Source organism: Zosterops lateralis, assembly GCF_965231275.1.
Source record: "Zosterops lateralis genome assembly, chromosome: 20".
NCBI classification, from domain to species: Eukaryota; Metazoa; Chordata; class Aves; order Passeriformes; family Zosteropidae; genus Zosterops; species Zosterops lateralis.
The window spans coordinates 7,538,631-7,556,433 of record NC_139780.1 but is presented as its reverse complement, the minus strand read 5'-3'; the positions used below and the strand labels follow the sequence as shown (position 1 = coordinate 7,556,433).

General features: G+C 41.7%; 1 protein-coding gene across 2 annotated transcripts in view; it reads left to right on the top strand.

The window, feature by feature from the left end:
• RABGAP1 (RAB GTPase activating protein 1) overlaps positions 1–16,201 on the top strand; it is a 62,395-nt gene extending 46,194 nt beyond the window's left edge. For both annotated transcript variants that reach the window (XM_083875698.1, XM_083875699.1), the window contains exons 15-26: positions 177–251; positions 2,377–2,502; positions 3,012–3,155; positions 4,642–4,683; positions 5,012–5,140; positions 7,732–7,824; positions 8,769–8,879; positions 11,554–11,658; positions 12,133–12,216; positions 12,994–13,065; positions 13,549–13,746; positions 14,550–16,201. In XM_083875698.1, the coding sequence (XP_083731824.1) occupies positions 177–251; positions 2,377–2,502; positions 3,012–3,155; positions 4,642–4,683; positions 5,012–5,140; positions 7,732–7,824; positions 8,769–8,879; positions 11,554–11,658; positions 12,133–12,216; positions 12,994–13,065; positions 13,549–13,746; positions 14,550–14,672 (1,302 nt within the window). In that variant the 3' untranslated portion in view covers positions 14,673–16,201. The remainder of the gene's footprint in view (positions 1–176; positions 252–2,376; positions 2,503–3,011; positions 3,156–4,641; positions 4,684–5,011; positions 5,141–7,731; positions 7,825–8,768; positions 8,880–11,553; positions 11,659–12,132; positions 12,217–12,993; positions 13,066–13,548; positions 13,747–14,549) is intronic.
• Positions 16,202–17,803: the final 1,602 nt, after the last annotated feature.

Here is a 17,803-nt window from a genome sequence, read left to right as displayed (position 1 = left end):
TGGAACCAGCCACTGCCTCCGAGTTTGGTTGTCACACCGATTTTCCCTTTCTAGAATGACAATGGCTGCATTCCATCCATGGGAATTGTATGGAGCTGTGTTCAATGCAGTGTTCTGTTTTATTTGTGTTTGTTACCTTGAGACAGGTACCAGTAAAGTCTTGATTCCTCTTTTAGGCCTATTCTGTGTATGATGAAGAGATTGGCTACTGCCAAGGCCAGTCATTCCTCGCTGCTGTGCTGCTGTTACATGTGAGTGGTGCCTTTACCCTCAGCTCTTTTAGACTTAAGAATAAGTATTGCTCCACTTGTCTAGAACGGACTTCTGAGCTAATAGGGCTGTAGGGCACACATCCACTTCTGTGTTGGTCAGTAAGAAAGTGATTTTAGACAGGGAAGAGTACATTGTTTAAAACTTGCTGTGATGGTTGTAAGGACTGTGTTCATGCCCTTGTGTTCCTTCCATTCAGGCTTGCACTCAGGAGCAGTAGTAGGCATGGAATTTGTGTATAAGGCAACACTGTAAATGTTTTTGTTACAGGGTTTCAAGGTCAGATTTAAGCTTTTTATGAGATGTTTCTATTGGAATCAGCCAGAAATACAGATGGTGTTTGCCATGTCCTGTGTACACAAAGGAGAATTTAGGACACTGAAGGGATGTCAGTTCATTAGGTCTCAGTGCAGGCTGTGCTGCCTGTGGGCTGTTGTCCTGTGCTTCTTGGTTTGAGAGGTTAGGGAAGGATACAATAATACCTTCATATTTTTAAAAGAAACTGTAGTATGCTTTTTTAAACTTAATTGCTGTTGATAGAAGTGATCTCATCAGTGTAATATCCCTTAATTGCTGATGTGTTCAGAAGCTAGAGAGAGATTTATGGTTGTCAGGAGCAAAAGCTTTAGATTCACTCACACTTGGGAAATAAAAGAGCATTAGAAATCTGTATTTGTGTATTTATAGACTGTTCTGTTTCAAAGTCTGCTTTTTGTCAGTGTTTCTGTTGCAAGGGTAGTTGGAACTGCAGAGCTCCTGAGCCCAGCAGTGCTTTGAGGTTCCTTTTCCCCAGCTGTTGCTGCCATAGAGGCTGAACATGAAGAGTTCTCTGCAGTTTTTGGTGGAAGAGGAACTCTGGCCTTCAGGGGAGGATTTTCCATACTGTTGTAACATCAGGGGAGGATACAGAAGAGATTGTAAAGTCCATTCTTGTGAAACAAAAGCCAAATGATTAATGATAACAACCTTTTAGTTCTTTGTTACTGTAATCTGAAATATTTCCTAGATGAGCCATTAATTCTTTATTTGCTCACTGAATCAGCTAGAGAAGGGCAATGCTTCCTGCTACGAGAACTGAACACTTTTACTGACACAGATGTGCTTGCTTGTAGATTTTCATTGTCATAGGTCCGTTGCCTTAGAGAAATTCACTCTCACGACTGACCATGTGTTATTCCAGAGTTCTTTCTTTAACAATACTTGTGGCTACTGGGAATAATGTATGCATTTAAAGAAATGCTAAATTTCAAATAAGTTTCTTTTTTATTTGATTCTCTTTGAAGTCAGCCTTTGGAGTGTGGCTGCTAGGGAAAATAAATAATAAAAGCAAATGTTGCAGAAGTTTCTGCGAGTCCTTCACTACCGGTTTGGAATGTTTCAGCAAAGTTTTCTGTTTTAATAAACTCCATCTGCAGATTAATAATAGAACACTTGAGACGGATGTTCTGTCCTTTACAGAAACCAGCAACTGACCTGAAGTCAAGACTTTTCTACAGAAATATTAAAACTGAAATTTTAAGGGCAGGGAAAAATGTCAAAACACTGATGAGCTTTGAGTTTTCCTTCAGTTTTTGGCAGGAAAGGGACACTGAACCTTCCCAAGCCAGTGCTGAGTTGTGAAGTGTGGAAGTCCTGTTAGCAGTTACCAGTCTCACTTATTCATGTCATCTAATAAATAAACATCAAGTGTAATAATGTCATTGAAAAGGGGAAATATATTGTTAAGAATAAGGGAAAAATCCTGTTTAGCATCCTCTAGTAACACTGCCTCTGCCTTATTTTACATGGGTGACAAAGGTTTAGGCTGGTCAAAATCGGTAAGATTCAGATTCTGGTAAGTTCTGGAACAAAGACACTGAGAAACTGCTTTGGTGTTTGTGTCTGGAAGATGTATTTTTAGTTGGGTGATTGAGAGGTGGCTTATTCCACTGAAATGCAATTTGCAACACTAAACCTTATTTTGTGTGGTAGTACTCTTGTTTACATTTAAACTGGATTAAAAAAAGTGGCAATTCAGCCTTTCAGAGTAGAAGGAGGGTTCAGGCAGATTGACCTGATGTGAAAGGTTTTAATGCTCAGTGCTGAATCCACTTTCCTGTCTCACAGATGCCTGAGGAGCAAGCTTTCAGTGTTCTGGTCAAAATCATGTTTGATTATGGACTCAGGGAACTTTTCAAACAGAACTTTGAAGATTTGCACTGCAAGTTCTATCAGCTGGAGCGCCTCATGCAGGTGGGGGCTCACACAGGGAGGATGAAGGGACCCGAGCCTGCAATTCAGCTCCGGCTGTTTCTGGTGGGATGAATGGTGTTAGTAAGCCGTGAGGAAGGGTGGATGGTGTTTGTAAACCGTGAGGAAGGGTGGATGGTGTTAGTAAGCCATGAGGAAGGGTGGTGAGCAAGGACTGTCACAGGTGTTCCAGCAGAGGTCTTGGGAGCAGTGTCGTGCTGCTGAAGGCAGATGTGCCTGACAGCTGGAGTGGCTCTGGTGTCAGCACAGCCACTGCTGGGCCCTGCTGAGGCAAATCCCAGGATTTGGGATGCCACTGCTGGGCATCCACCCCAGGACAAGCCTTTGGCGTCCTTAGGAGGGCCCCAGGCCCATTCCTGTCACGCCAGGTGGATGCAGGACCCTGCACTGATGGACACTCTGCCCAACTTCCTTCTGTAGTTTGGGGGTTCAGCTACAGTTCCAAAATAGCCTAAATTAACTTTCAGTGCTTCTGTGTGTTTTACTCTTAGGAATACATTCCTGATCTGTATAACCACTTTCTGGACATCAGCCTTGAAGCACACATGTATGCTTCCCAGTGGTTCCTGACCCTGTTCACTGCAAAATTCCCTCTCTACATGGTCTTCCATATTATTGACTTACTCCTATGTGAGGTATGTGTTGTAATTGGAGGCTTGCATAGCTCCCAGCTTTTGACAGTTTGTCACTATCTTGGTTCATGTCCTTGTTACTATCTGTTCTCTCAGAGCAAGGCGTGTGATATTTTTATGTAGAAGTGTTACATTTCTGCAATGATAAAGATTCTCAGCATTTTAAAGCAACAAATTAGGAATCAATATCTATATAAAAGATTATAACCTCCTATTCCCTGTGGCACTGGTGAATCTATGTAAGGAGACATTATACACAATGATGACTTTTTTTTCCTATCATATTATTGCATGGAGGCCATTGTGTATAAAATGGCCCAGCTAACTCTCATGTTGGTAAACTAACAAGTTTGAAGCTCTTTCTCCTGGAAAACTTGAAGTCTCTCTATATTTCACAACTTATAGTTAGAGAGCAAAATTCTTTATATTAAGACATTGTCTGTAATCATGTTTAGAATGTAGTGGTGTGTGGGTAAACAGTGTAATTACAGTCAGCACTGTTACCACCAGTGAACAAATCCCATTTTGTACTGAAGCATTCTTGAGTTATTTAATGATTTGCTGGGTAACTTTATGCATCCATTCTTCTTGGATCTGTACTTGTTCCTGCAAAGTGGCTGGTTTCCTGCCTTTCCTTTAGTGAAGGCTTTCAGTATTCACAAACCTCCTGGTCAGTGTTTTTGCCCTTTTCTTGTGTCTCTTGCTTGCTTTGTCCCTGTGCCAGTGGAATAGACAGAGCAGATGGTATGGAGAAAATCACTTCTGTTTGTTTAGAAACATATTTTCAATTCAGAAATAGTAAATGTGCTCACAGAGAAGTTTTAAGGGGTTTTTCATAATTTTAAAGTAATAGTGAAAGAATAACTTGGTGGGAAGAAAAAAAGCAGGATCTTGAAATAAGATGAACAATGTGTCATGATTATGAGTGGGACCCCTGAAGAAGGTGTGAGCTGCTCCTGACTACAGAACTGTTTGCATTTAATTTAATTGGACAATATGAATAGAACTCTTCCAAGGAGTAGAGGCAGAATAGATGCCGTGGGACTCTGTCCTAAAGTGAGTCACTTTCCTTTTCATTACATGAATTATCCCAGCTTGTGAAGACCAGAATTTAATATATTGGTGTATATATTACTGTATTTGAATTTTAGAAGTAGCAGTATGAAAGCTAAATTATCTTCAGCTGACCAACTACTCATTAAGAAATAAAATAAAATGCACAACATAATTTTAGAGTTTCAGACTACTAAGGAGGCAGTAAAACCAGTGTTGAGTGTTTTGCTCTCTATAATGCCTCTACAGTAAAGATATTTTGCCAGTTGTTTACAAAGTCATTTGTGCCTTTGAATTATATAGCACCTGGTTACTCAAGTATCCTGGTTCTCCATTTCACAGAAACTAGACAGCCAACAAAACCCACGAAATAAATTCCTATTCAGTCTTCTAAATACTGAGAAATTAAATTATTTTGTCATTTTTTTCTTTCCAGGGAATAAGTGTTATCTTCAATGTTGCACTGGGATTATTAAAAGTGAGTATACAACATTACACTGTGGTTTTTCCATCTTCATGCACCATATAAAAATTAAGATGCCTGTTACAAAAATATAGTGGGTTTTTTTGAGAAGCTAACAACTGCCTGTGGCACACGTGCTGTAATCTTGCATGTCCTGTGAGCACAGTGCTTTTTTTGGGGGGTGGAATAGAAGGTTGCAGAAATAGAAACAAACACTCTCTGCAGAAGGTTAAGAAGCAGCGATGTTACTGCAGCTTTCCAAAGCTGTTGTGGCTATATTGTCTCTGGGATTCAGTAACTGTAAAAACCTGACTTTTCCTGGTGTTTCTTTCCTTGTCTCCAGACTACCAAGGATGATTTGTTGCTGACTGACTTTGAAGGGGCTTTAAAGTTCTTCCGGGTGCAGCTGCCCAAGCGGTACCGCTCCGAGGAGAACGCCAAGAAGCTGATGGAGCTGGCCTGCAACATGAAGGTGAGCTGGGAGGGGGCTGCAGCCTCAGCCTCCTGCTCCATGGGCAAATTCAGCTTCAGTAGCTGTGATCATGGAGATTAATTTGGAGTCTAATACACTGACATGGTTCAGGGTGTCCTTTTTCCTTAAATTCCCTAGAGGAATTCTTTGTAGTGTCAGTGTGGAAGTACTGACTCCCTGGAGTGTTAACATTTGAGGTGTTTTGTGATCCAGGTGGAGTAGCAGTGTGGATACCAGTATTCTGCACAGAGTTCAAGCATATCTTGTGTGAAACTAATGTAGAAATTACAGAATAATCAAGAATAAAGCTATTTTATCTCTCTAATAATTTAGCATTAGCCACAGATTAAATGTTCCACATGCATCTGGTTCACATCATCCTAATGAGTGCATCTACCTTTTATGTTTCCAAATAAAAACTTGTTCCTCTTCTCACTCTGCCAAAATTCCCTGTGTTCCCAGTGCTGTGTGGAGTGGCACAAGCAATCTCTGAGTGGACATGGCAAGGCTGCCCGTGGTGTCCTGGAGTGTTTTGGGGGCAATAAAGGGGAGGTTGTGGAGGAAGCACTGCTGGGCTCAGCACAGAACCCTTCTGTACCACCTCCTTGATGGGAGTGCTGGATGTAATTGCTTTCCTTGACCTAAAATATGAGTCCTTTGCTGTCGGTAGAAATCTCCAACTCTGTATTTGGAAGTGTTTCTTTGAGCAGAAAAGGGCCTGATATCAAAATAAATAATTTATAGGAAGGGAGAAGTAGCCTGGCTAAGGCATTGTGATTAGAACAGCATTCTGCTGGAAAGGAGGTCAGGAAGTCATCAGCTGGAGACAGCAGCAGATTCTAAAAGTCACTCTTCAGTGTTGCCTTCAAGTCATAGAATCCCAGAATGGTTTGGGTTGGAGGTGACCTTTTAAGGCCCATCTCATTCCACCCCTGCCATGGACAGGAACAGCTTCCACTATCCCAGGTTGCTCCAAGCCCTGTCCATCCTGGCCTTGGGCACTTCCAGGGATGGGGAGTTCACTTCTCTGGGCAACAGATGTTAGCAGAGCTGCTGCTGCCTCCTGTGCCCCTGAAAAAATGTGGTAGGATATCAGTGTTCATTTCTGCAACCCCAGAATCCCCACTGACTTCCTCAGACCTCCCGTGCCCAGAATTTATGACAATGACAAATATCACCTAAAAAAAGCAAAACTGGCTTAATGCACTTGAAAAGTAGAAGATGAAAATACAGTGGTGTGCCTGCCTTCCTTTCCTCTGGCATAGTGGATGCCTCACTTGTCAGGATCTAACTTAACATTGTGGGAAATCTGGGCTGTGAAACCCCAAAATTTTGGGCAGTGTTTGAGCAAGGGCAGAGCAGTGAAATAATCTCCTCGAGTTACTGGCTCCATTGTCAGTGAAGGGTTAACTCTCTAGGTGGGTGTGTGGGGTGCAGGAATAAGTAACTCCCGCAGTTGTGGTGTGGCTGGACCGACTCCGGGTAATGGTTGGCATCTCCAAAGAAACGTCCCCTGAGTGCAGAGAGGCGTTTCTGGTCAGCTCTCACTAGAGGGAGCTTGGCCACCGCTTTCTGCACCTTCTTCCCAGGAAGGTTGTTAGTGGGAAAACCAGACTTCAGGAAAACCAAACACCTTTTCCACTCTGCCTGTCATTTATGCATGTAAAATTCAACTTGTTAAAGAGGAAATCTTAGCCATAGCTTTTAAATTTATTTCGTGTACTGGGACAATAATAAATGTTCAAGTGCAGCGTTTAATGCTAGAGATTTCATTTAGATGCATAATGTCTTGTGTGTGAAATGCTCACAGTGATTTTGGCATCATCTGTGTTGCTGAACCATTGTAACCTCTGGCACAGGTGACACCGGGAAAGTGCTGGTCAGGATCTTTTACAGCTTCCCTTGTGTTCCTTGTCCCTGCAGTACTTGAACTCTGTGCACAAATACTGACTTTGGCATCACCTGTCTGTCCCTTCTCCCAGAAGGGGAATCTGGGGGCCTGTGAGAGTGGCTTTGCTGGTGCTGTGTGTGTCAGAGCCAGGGACAGACCCCTTGTGCCTCTGAGGTGCTGCTGCCTGCCCAGACACCTCAGCACGGGGCTGTTTTCTGCTGGCCTTGAGTGACACTGGCAGAAATGTCAGCTGAGCCTGCACTTGCCCTTTCAGCATTTACAGTCTCATGTAAAGTAAACCAAATGCTTCTGTGTGATGATAAATGTTACAGCTGTAAAAGCAGCTGAAGAAGGCTCAGCATCAGGCCAGTCCAAAAACAAACCATGTCTGTTCTGCTGAAGCTCTGCAGTGTGTGTGGAGCACCAGGGAGCTGTGCAGCACCAAGGGGGAGCTCAGGAAAGATGCTCTGGGTGTCTTCTGAAACCTTCCCTGTATTCAACAGGAAGAGGCTGCTGTTATTATATTGAGTGGAACTGAATTTTTGACCACACCTGAGCGTTTCACACTCAGAACTGGGTGAAGCCATGAGCTGTACTCTGTAGAAGGCAGGAGTTGCCTGAAGCTTATTCCATAACCCTGTGTGTGTTATGTTATTTTATCAGTGTTCTGGGCAGGAACTAATGGGCTGCTTTAATTTAGATTAGCCAGAAGAAGCTGAAGAAATATGAAAAGGAATATCATGCCATGAGAGAGCAGCAGGCTCAACAGGAGGATCCTATAGAAAGATTTGAGGTAATGCTTTACCTTCTCCAGTCTGGTTTAACAAACAGCAAGTTGCTACTTCGGCTCTTTTTTGAGCTGGTTTTGTTTTCTGACTAATTTGGATGCAACAGGGGAATCAGCTCCATGAACATGAAGGGGATGTCTCTCTGTTGGCAATGTTGATCAGGATGGGGTTGTTGTGAGCCCAGCTGTGCAAGGAAAGGAATAGTATGAATTTTTATTTGGGCTTATAGAACTGGTTCGGTAGAGCCTGTTTAATGTGCTGGCTGCACCACAAGACATGAACAGAAAGGAAATGCCTGACTAGTGCTAACTCTGCCTCCCATGGTTATGCTCCTCTTCCTAATTTCAAATGATGTATACTGCAGCAAGCATATAATTTTATAAATAGTTTATTTATCAAATAAATGTAATACAGGGATAAATTACACATAAAGTTACATGTGCATACACATACCACAGTAACACACACAGAGACATACATAAAATAAATTAATGTATTTTAATCAGAGAAGTTTTATGTAAACTTTCTTTGGTATCCGTGCGCTGAGAGTTGTAACAAGAGAGAGAAAATAGAGTATTTTTTCCAAGATTCTCCTCTCTTACCTGTTTCTAGCATACAAATTCAATTTTGAGCAAGAAAAGCAGTTCTTGTAGGAAACTCCTGGCAAGGTATCAATGGCACAATGATACCCCTACTATTGCAGACTTCAAAAACATTTCTGTAGCTCAACAAGGAATGGCTGAGCAGAGTTATTTATACCTGGTGTCTTCTCAAGGCTAATCCTGTGTTTATTTCCATTTACACTCTGGCTGTAGCTTTGTCCCAGGGAATTTCTTGCAGGTAGAGTTGTCTGTGCATACTGGAGATGGAAGGTGTGCGTTGTGTGTAGCCCAGGAGGCTCTGTGTGTGTGGCAGCCCTGTCCCTGACAGCCCCTCTGTGTCCCCGCAGCGCGAGAACCGGCGCCTGCAGGAGGCCAACATGAGACTGGAGCAGGAGAACGACGACCTCGCCCACGAGCTGGTCACCAGCAAGATTGCACTGAGGAAGGACTTGGACAATGTAAGTCATGGCCTCAGGCTGTCCAGGCCAGACAAGAGCGAACTCCTTGTTCTTTCTCTCACTGGAGAGGAGGTACATGGAGTACTTTTTGTGTGTGGGACAGGATTCCTTCCTCCATGTCTGTGTTGCACACTGTCAATGTACAGGCCTGTGACAGAGGTCCATGGGAAATGGGAGTGCTGACTGAAATACTTATAACTCTGAAAAGCATTCACAGTGACTGGAGGGAAAGGACAGCCTGTACTTGAGTAGTTGTTTTCTCTAAGGAAGTCTAGCAGGAGGTGTGTCAAGTCTTTGAACCATCACAGAGATCATAACATGGATGTTGGTTTGTGTTTTGCTGGGATTTTTATGAATACCATTTCACAGCAGACGGGCTTTGCAAAGTGCCTGATAAACTTGAAAGTTTGAGTCTGTCTGGCTCTGCATGGATCAGGTTCTCAGGTACCTCAGGCAACTCTGAAAATGTTGTTGTGGTTTCCATTTGGCTTGTTGGAATCTGCCCGTGTAAACTCCTCATCTTGGGCTGTTTCCAGATGAGTAGAGCTCTCAGGAGGAAACTTCAGGTTTGCTTTGTGTAACAGGAGGTTTTTTCAGCTTGCCTGTCCCACTCCCTTCTTTACATATTCAATTGTGGGAGATTTTATTAGGATATGCTTTTTCTTTTTTTTCCAGGACATGCAGAGACAGAAAGGTACTGGCATTTCTAGCACAGGGGAGGCTACAACACATTTACTCTGTCTGCTTGGGGAGATGAGGGGAAGAGTTCAAGTGCTCATGTTTTGCCATTCTTGTTCTGTACCAAGATAAGTGCATTTCTGAAATCTCAAAGGAAAATGACTTCTGAAAGTTGCCCAGTGCAGGAGCTGACAGGCTTTAAAATGTTTCATTGCATCTGCCTCAGACAATTTAAGGTTTCCCACGGCCTCCTGGAAACTTGCTGTTGGAAAACTATTCATAGTAAATGTTGATGCCAATGGGTGACTATTGCTTTAATGAGGTTTGGTTCATGATTTTTGGGTTTATTACATCTCCTGTTAGGTGTTAGGATGTGGATCATCGAAGAATGTTCTAGAAGCAGGTTTTTCCCACACATTGGTATGTTCACCTCCTCTTAACCTGGGCTTTTTTCCTTCATTAGTGAAGTTTCCAGAAGCTTCCCACTGGTGATAGCCCAGCAGTGGCACTCAGGAGGTGGACTCCAGCAAAAGTTGTCCTGAAGAAGCTTTTTCTGTCAGTTTTTAACTGTTGTTTGTGGCTGCTTGAGCCTGCATGACACATGGTTATACTTTTGCTTTTTTTTTTTTTTTAATGGAGAGCTGGAAGAGGAAAAAATTAGGCAAAATTGAAATGCTTAATATGATATATAATAGTCTTGTATTCAAAGATGGCAAATGATGTTGGCAGCATTTGGGTTATCCCCTGGGAGGAGATAGGTAGGTTTGATCCTACTTTAGGACATGATTAATTCTTCTGATTGGATCCTGGAGTGACAAGTTTGATTCTGCCAGCCTGAGGTCCTGAAAGGAAAGTACCAAAGGACATTGTTTAACACACCTTTTGTGATAGCTACATGGCATGTCTGAAATCTGCAACCTAAAAGATCAAAACAAAGCATTTGGAAACACCAGAATTTCCTTAATATCCTTTCACTAGACCAGAAAATAGGCTTCATTTTTCTACTGTTGTTGGGCTCCTACATCCCAGTGTTCTTTAACTTTAAAACAGCTTAAATCCCATCTGTAATGAAAAGATGTTCTCTTTGCCTTTGCTGTCTGTTTTAAAGGATCAGCAGGACTTTAAGGGACTAAAATTCACTTTTTGATTTTCTTTCTTTGAAGGGAATCAGTGCAGATACTTTCTGAAGATTTTATATATCAGTTGAGTTATTGATCTATTTTTATGTAGAATCCATACACCTATTAGGAAGTGCTGTGTTGTGTGTATGAGACAGGAAAAGATGTATTAACTTTGCGGGTTTAGTGGTTTACAAAGCACTTGAAATTTTTCAACAATATATTTTTATACTTTAAAAACTGCTGTAAAAAGGGATTGTTGGTTTCTGGTGAACCTGTCTTTCCCTTAAGGAGAAAGGAGAGAGGGGCTTGACTTATATTTGCTTTGGCAGCTCAGTTTTTTCATGCAGTATTTTCTGGTATCATATCCATTGGGAAGTGTCATAGAGTTCTGGGGTTTTTAAATGTTCTAGAGGCATTTTGCATTAATTCTGTTTTTATTGAATGTTTGCAAATTAAACTTAGGTCTAAGCTGGTTATAGTCTTTTATTGATCTTGCTCATTGTGAGCTGTTCTGTGCCTTTGATTGTCTTCAGAATGTATTGATCAACTTCCAGACTGGACAAGAAAATGATACTTATTTCTGGTATTGGATTTCTTTGGAGCAATCCCTACACCAGTTTTGCTAAAATTAATCACTGAATTCAAGGGGGCGTTTTGGAGAGGTGGAATATAGTGGTACATGCCATTAATTTTGATGTGTTGCTGCTTTGCTATTGCAGATGGGAAGTTTTAGAAAAATAATTTTCAGAAGAAAGTTTTATTGTTTTTAATAACAATGAACCAAACCTTAATAAGACTGGGATGGCTGCACTCTTGGCTCTGTCCTGGTGGAGGCACAGCAGGGAAGCCTCTGCTCAGCCTCCACTCTGTTTCAGGCAGAGGAGAAGGCAGATGCCCTCAATAAGGAGCTGCTAATGACCAAACAGAAGCTGATTGATGCAGAAGAAGAAAAGAGGCGCCTAGAGGAAGAATCTGCTCAGGTTGGGGCATTTCTGTCATTCTCACTGTTCCGTACAGTACGGAAATTATAAAAATAAAAAGTGACAAGTGTGGGAAGGGCTTAATGTTCTAAGTCATGTTTGTCTCTCCTCTGTGGTGTAAAGGACGTCAGCAAAGCAGAATTTGGCATTTTCCTGCCAGGTGCTTCATAGGGTGGGGAATTTTTAACTTGAAATCACAAAGTCACAGCCTGTGCCAGATGCTGCACAGAGAGCAGTGCAGGACTTCAGCTGTCAGCACTTTCTGAATCCTTCCTTTCCTTGGCCAGCCCACTGTTCTGTCAGTGATGGCCACCAAAGCCTGGCTTTTCCCTGCCTGCATGGAGCTGAGCTGGACTCTGGGTCCCTGGGTAGGGCAGAGCAGTGAGGTTAAGGACAGGGAAGAAATACCACCTGGGTATTTTTGAGACTACAACTACCTAAACCCTTTTTTTTCCTTTTTTTTTTCCCTTACAGCTGAAGGAAATGTGTCGTAGGGAACTAGATAAGGCAGAGTCAGAAATCAAAAAGAACAGCTCTATTATTGGTGACTACAAACAGGTAAGTACAACTCCATGATGATGTGGTTTGCTTTCAAAGTACAAAACTTTCAGGTATTTTAGGAGATTTCTGGAAATCAATGTCACCTGTGCCATGCATTTGAGGGCACAGTTTACCTGTTCTAAATGGAAAGCCTGCAGCTGGGTGTGCATTTTCTTTGGCAGAGATCCCGAAGTGGTCAGTCCTGTTTGCCCCTGATGTGGGTATTTGTACATCAGCAGTCACCACAGCCTCAGTTACACCCAAACCTTCTTCAGATGGGCTCCTGGATATCAAAGGTTCACCTTATGCCAAACCAAATGCACCTCAGAAATAAAAAGAAAAGATGCCTTTTTCCTTTCAAGGCTTTGCTTTGGCATTCAGGCTCCTGATCACAAGGTATCAAGGGAGCAAATTCATGTGTCTCTTTAGTAGGCCCATATCAGGTCTCAGGGAATGAATTAGGGTTGTTTTACTACTCTGTCTTGCCTGGTTTTTTCTCCCAAAGGCAACAAAAGGGCCATGCTATTCCTAACCTTTTCTGGCTCCTTTAGCAAGGCCAAACTGTTAATAACTTATGTTGGAACTGCACCTTTTCTTGTGGGGATAGAAGAATATATAGAGAATGGGAAAATGTACAATGAGACAGCTTAATGCAGCATCCTAATTTTTCTAGTTTTCTAAGAGTCCTTAGACTATCCATGTTAATATTGCAGCAGCATGTATTTGTGCTTTAGCATTCATTTGGGAGGGAATTTACATTTATAAATGGTCTGGTAACGTAATTTTGCTTGTCAGATTTGTTCCCAGCTGAGTGAGCGACTGGAAAAGCAACAAACAGCAAATAAAGCTGAAATTGAGAAAATACGGGTAAGAGACCAGATAGATCCACAATCTACAACCTTTCAATCTCTTTGCAAAATCCTAGCAGCAAACACACAATTTATTGCATTAGTAAAATGCTGGCTGGGAGTCCCCATAGATAAAAGAAAAGATTATAAGGGGGAGATCTGGGAGAAAAGGTGAGCCCTCTCATGCCATAGTGGTTACATGCTAATGTTGATCCTGGGAGTTTTTTGAGGGGGTCTTTTTTTTTCTGGAAGAGATTGTCGGACTGAATTTTATCTTAAAGTAACAGAGGGGAGGGACAGAGCCCATTATTGTAGCAAAATAACACAGCAGTGTTTCCAAAGCCCTGAGTCTGGGGCTGGCAGGAGCTCCTGCTTGGCTGTGCCTCCCAAAAAGCTCCCATTAGTGGTTCCTCTGGTGCTGAGCTGCTCTCGCAGAGCAGAGGCAGGAAGAAGCTTTGATCACATCCCCAGCACGTTGCTCACAGCCAGGTGTTTACTTTAGCAAAAGGTGGATGACTGCGAGCACTGCCGCGAGTTCTTCAATAAGGAAGGCCGTGTGAAGGTTGCCAGCACTGCCAAGGATGGTTCAGACGAGGACACGGATGAGGAGAAGGAAACACTGAAGAACCAGCTGAGGGAAATGGAGCTTGAGCTGGCCCAGACCAAGCTGCAGCTTGTGGAGGCGGAATGTAAAATACAGGTAATGCTCTGGGAGTTTGTTTTGTAGTCTGTACAGCGTGTGTTCATTCCTAGAAAAATGTGTGTGTGAGTTGTAGAGGGATTGGAACAGATCCTGTTGGTTGAAACCGTAACCTGCTATTTCCTGCATGGGTTATTTAACCAAACACTGCGTCTGAAACTTGCTGTATGCAGACGATATAATTGAAATTGCATGAACTGTATTTAGCAGCCACTACAGCTTCCAGACATCTGCCTGTCTGCAGTGCAGTGCCGGCTGCCTGATCTCCTGCAACTGCTTGGAAGGAGCCCAAGCTCTGACAGAGCACTGAATCATGCATGTCTTTATCTCACAATCAGTGCTAAATGAAGAAGTAACATTGACAAATGTTAGACATGTTTCTTAAAACATGATTGCAAAGCACTCCAGGTACCTAAGTATTTCTGTAAAATATGACAACATTGTGCTTTTAGCCTAAAACTGATATGTCAGTGTGCCTTGTTCACAGAAAGGTAAAAATTGGTTTGTAGAAAGTCCACTTCCTGTGGGAGTAGCTCCTCCTCAGATGGAAGAGAATTAAAGAGTTTGGATGTACTGAAGAAAGTGGAATGTTTCACTAAGGGCAATGACACAAGTCTTGTTTTGCTATTCAAAGCTTTTTTTTTCTCTTTGTCAGCTTATTGTGCTGCTTTTAATTTATGTAAGACTTAAACTTCTGAAGTGGCCAAGAGTTTGTAAATGCTCTAGACCCTTCTAGGTTAAACTTCTATAACCTTGTGCTGTGAATATGTAACAAATTAATGAAATCACTTTTCTGTTTGCAGGATTTGGAGCACCATTTGGGTTTGGCCCTGAATGAAGTACAAGCTGCAAAGAAAACATGGTTCAACAGAACAATAAGCTCTATAAAAACAGTGACTGGAGTCCAAGGAAAAGAGACTTGTTGAAAAGCAGTTCTGTCAAACACACCTTCTTAACACAACACCTTTTGTTGCCTTCCTTGGCCAGATGTTTAATTCTGTGACATGAGAGGACCAGAATGTAAATATAATAGAAACACAGCATGTCAGGATTTCAATAGGTCAGTGATAAAGAGGATGGAAACACAAGAGAGGTTTTATTGCTAGACATGGGATGTTCATACTACTGATATTTAACAGGTGATGTAGCTAGATTGAAGCTCTTCAGAGAAACACTCCATTCTGCGTCTGGCTGGAGGCTTTTCACAGACTAGGTACGAGAACTTACCAAACCCTAATTGTTAAGTTTACATATGATAGGTTTTTTTACAGTTATAACCTTTTTTAATATTTTATTTGAAAGGAAAAGTGTCACTAACAAAGTAAAAAAAAAAAAAAAAAGGAAAAAAAAAAAAAGGAAAAAAAAGCAACAAAAAATACAAGTTTATCAAGAACTACATCAGTGCCAGAAAGCAGTCCCCAGAGGTAGGAAATGGAGAGTAGGAGGTGACATGTTTTGCTTTATGAATGGGGATGATTTCAGCATTCCTGTCGAGCAACCCCACTTTGTTTTAGTAGATGCAGCATCCATCTCTCTGTGTTTGGCATTTCTTTCTGTTACTAATCAATTCTATGCAACTCTGGGCTTTTTTGGCATGGGCTGCCAAACAAATTCGCCACCGGAGGCTGGGAGACTTGTCGAAGTGCTAGGCAAGAATAATTGGAATTGTGGGCAAATTTCCGTTTCACTTGTGTCATATTGTTTGATCCACATATCAACAGCGTTCAAATCCCCGGCACCAGGAGTGCTGATAATAATGAATTATGTGGATGGTCTGACATTCAATGGAGTCTGTCTGGGTTTTGTCAGGTTTCTGTTTTGTTTTTGTTTGTTTGTTTTTACCCGGCTGTAGCAGGCCTTCTGTGGAGCACAGAGCTCCCAGGTTTTAGTTTTGCACATAGGTATGAATGGGACAAAGAAACAATAAACTGAGATATATATGAGGCAAAAATCACAGCGTGAGTGTAGCTGCGAGCATCTCTAGCTGTCCAACTCGCTTCCCTGGTAGCGTTCTGAGGTGGTGTAGGTCATTTTTCATGCTCGATACAGTTGCACTAATAGGTGCTAAACATGCTTGGAGTTCTCATTCCTTGGATTGTATTGAGTTTTCACCAGAAAGCTGTAGAATGGAGTTTTGCACCTTGTAATTTTTTTAATTTATAATGGTTTGTGTTATGCTGAAGTATCTATTGCATCAGTGGATAAATTTTGTGTGCAGTGTGAGTATAAGCTGGTAACAATAAGAGGCACTGGTTTGTATATAAAGATATTTGGTTTATTTTGTATTTCTAACTTTTTCTTGTTTACTGTACTAATGCTAGCTAATGTACTCTGTAACTACAGGATAGAACATGCTATGTCCAAGCTTTTTTCCTTAACTGCATACATTATCTCTATTGTTTAATACCAAAAAAAAAAAAAAATACTGTAACTCCATCAATATTAGATGCGTGGACATTGTGGTAGCATAGTTGCAGTGTGTATACTTTATGAATTGAAATATAAACTAGTAAAATTGTATAACTATTTTGTTGTTTCATTTCATTTGAACAGAAAATTATTAAATATTTTGCAATATAAAGCTAATGCTCTTCTTAAAGTAGAAGCAGTAGCATCTGCAGGCTTCTCCAAGACTGAAACCACAGTCATGCTGCAAAGGGCTTTGCTAAAAAAGACTGCATGTTCTGAGTGCTGCCAACACTGGTTTTATATAATAAAATCTAGGGTTTGCTTTGAAAAAAGAAACTGCAAAAATGACCTTGTGCGCTTGAAACTTGTGACTCAGTATTTCTCAAACATGTCCAATTTAGAACATTTTTTTTTCCATGGCCCTCCAAATTCTGCTTGAATCTGCAAAATAAATGTAGGCTATCTCTGCTTATCACCATCAGTAACAAATTCTGTGGGGTCAAGTGTGGTTCATGTCATCTTCAGCAGGGTTTTGTAGCCGTGGCTGAGCCCTCATGACTTCAGGGCTGCACTAACTGGGTCACGGGGCAGCTCTGCTCCCCAGCCCTTGTTCTGCAGAGATAACCAAGAGAACAAATGGATTCTTGCCACCAAAACCACCAAAGGTGGCTCAGAAAGCAGCCCTGCTCTAGGAGGCTTCTCTGATGTCACTTTTCCAGCCATATTTTGCTTTAAGAGAATGGCATTATGTGGTTGTGTGTGGTCTCTGCTGCTTTTGTCTTCTCAGAGCTGCATCCCTCGGTAAGGTCAGCTCTGCAGTTTCTCGATAATTGCGACCTTTAGAAGTTTAAAGGTAAGTAGGGGACGGGAGGAAGCAATCCAAGAACGCTTCACCCCCTTGTCTTCCTCAGGGAACTGAGAAATAGTGTTATAGTGTACTTTCCTCCAAAAATGGGGTACTTAAAGAAAGAGAAAAAGCTGCTTTATTGTTCAGATTTCTTCCACTCCCTAAATAAACATTACCTTCAAATTGCATGCAGCATATACTCCCCTTTTAGTATGGATGCAGAACAGGCATAATTGTTTCACAGCATTTCATCTAAAACACTTTATAGTCAGTTTCCAGTCATGGACTATTTTAGATGCCTACCTGATGTTTTTTGATGCTCAGAAATAAATATTAACAATGTATTTCACATCCAACTCCATCTAAAATATCCACATCTAATTAAGAAAAATGGATCCAGGGCTGAGATGTGCATCTTTGGAGGCAGAATTCCATGTGAAGGCAAGGAAGCAGGTCAGTTTTAAGATGAGGAAATTGAATTTGCAGATCTTCAAAACTATGAATAAGGAAGGTAGAAAACCACATTGAGTCAGAGCTGCTGTAAGCACAACTATTTTACAGCCCTGTAAGAGAAAAGGAATGAGTGTGTTTCGTAGCATTTGGGGCATTAATGAGATGGTTATTTTCTGGTAGTCAATCACCTTTCTGTTCACATATGCCTCAGCTGGGTTTGAGTACTGAACTCCAGCTCAGTGCCAGTCTGCTGATGCTGGGATTAATCTCCTGTGCCCCAGGCTCCCGCTTCCAAATGCTTTGCGTGTTTGTGCTGTATCATTAAGTTCCAATGGTCTCAGTGTGGGA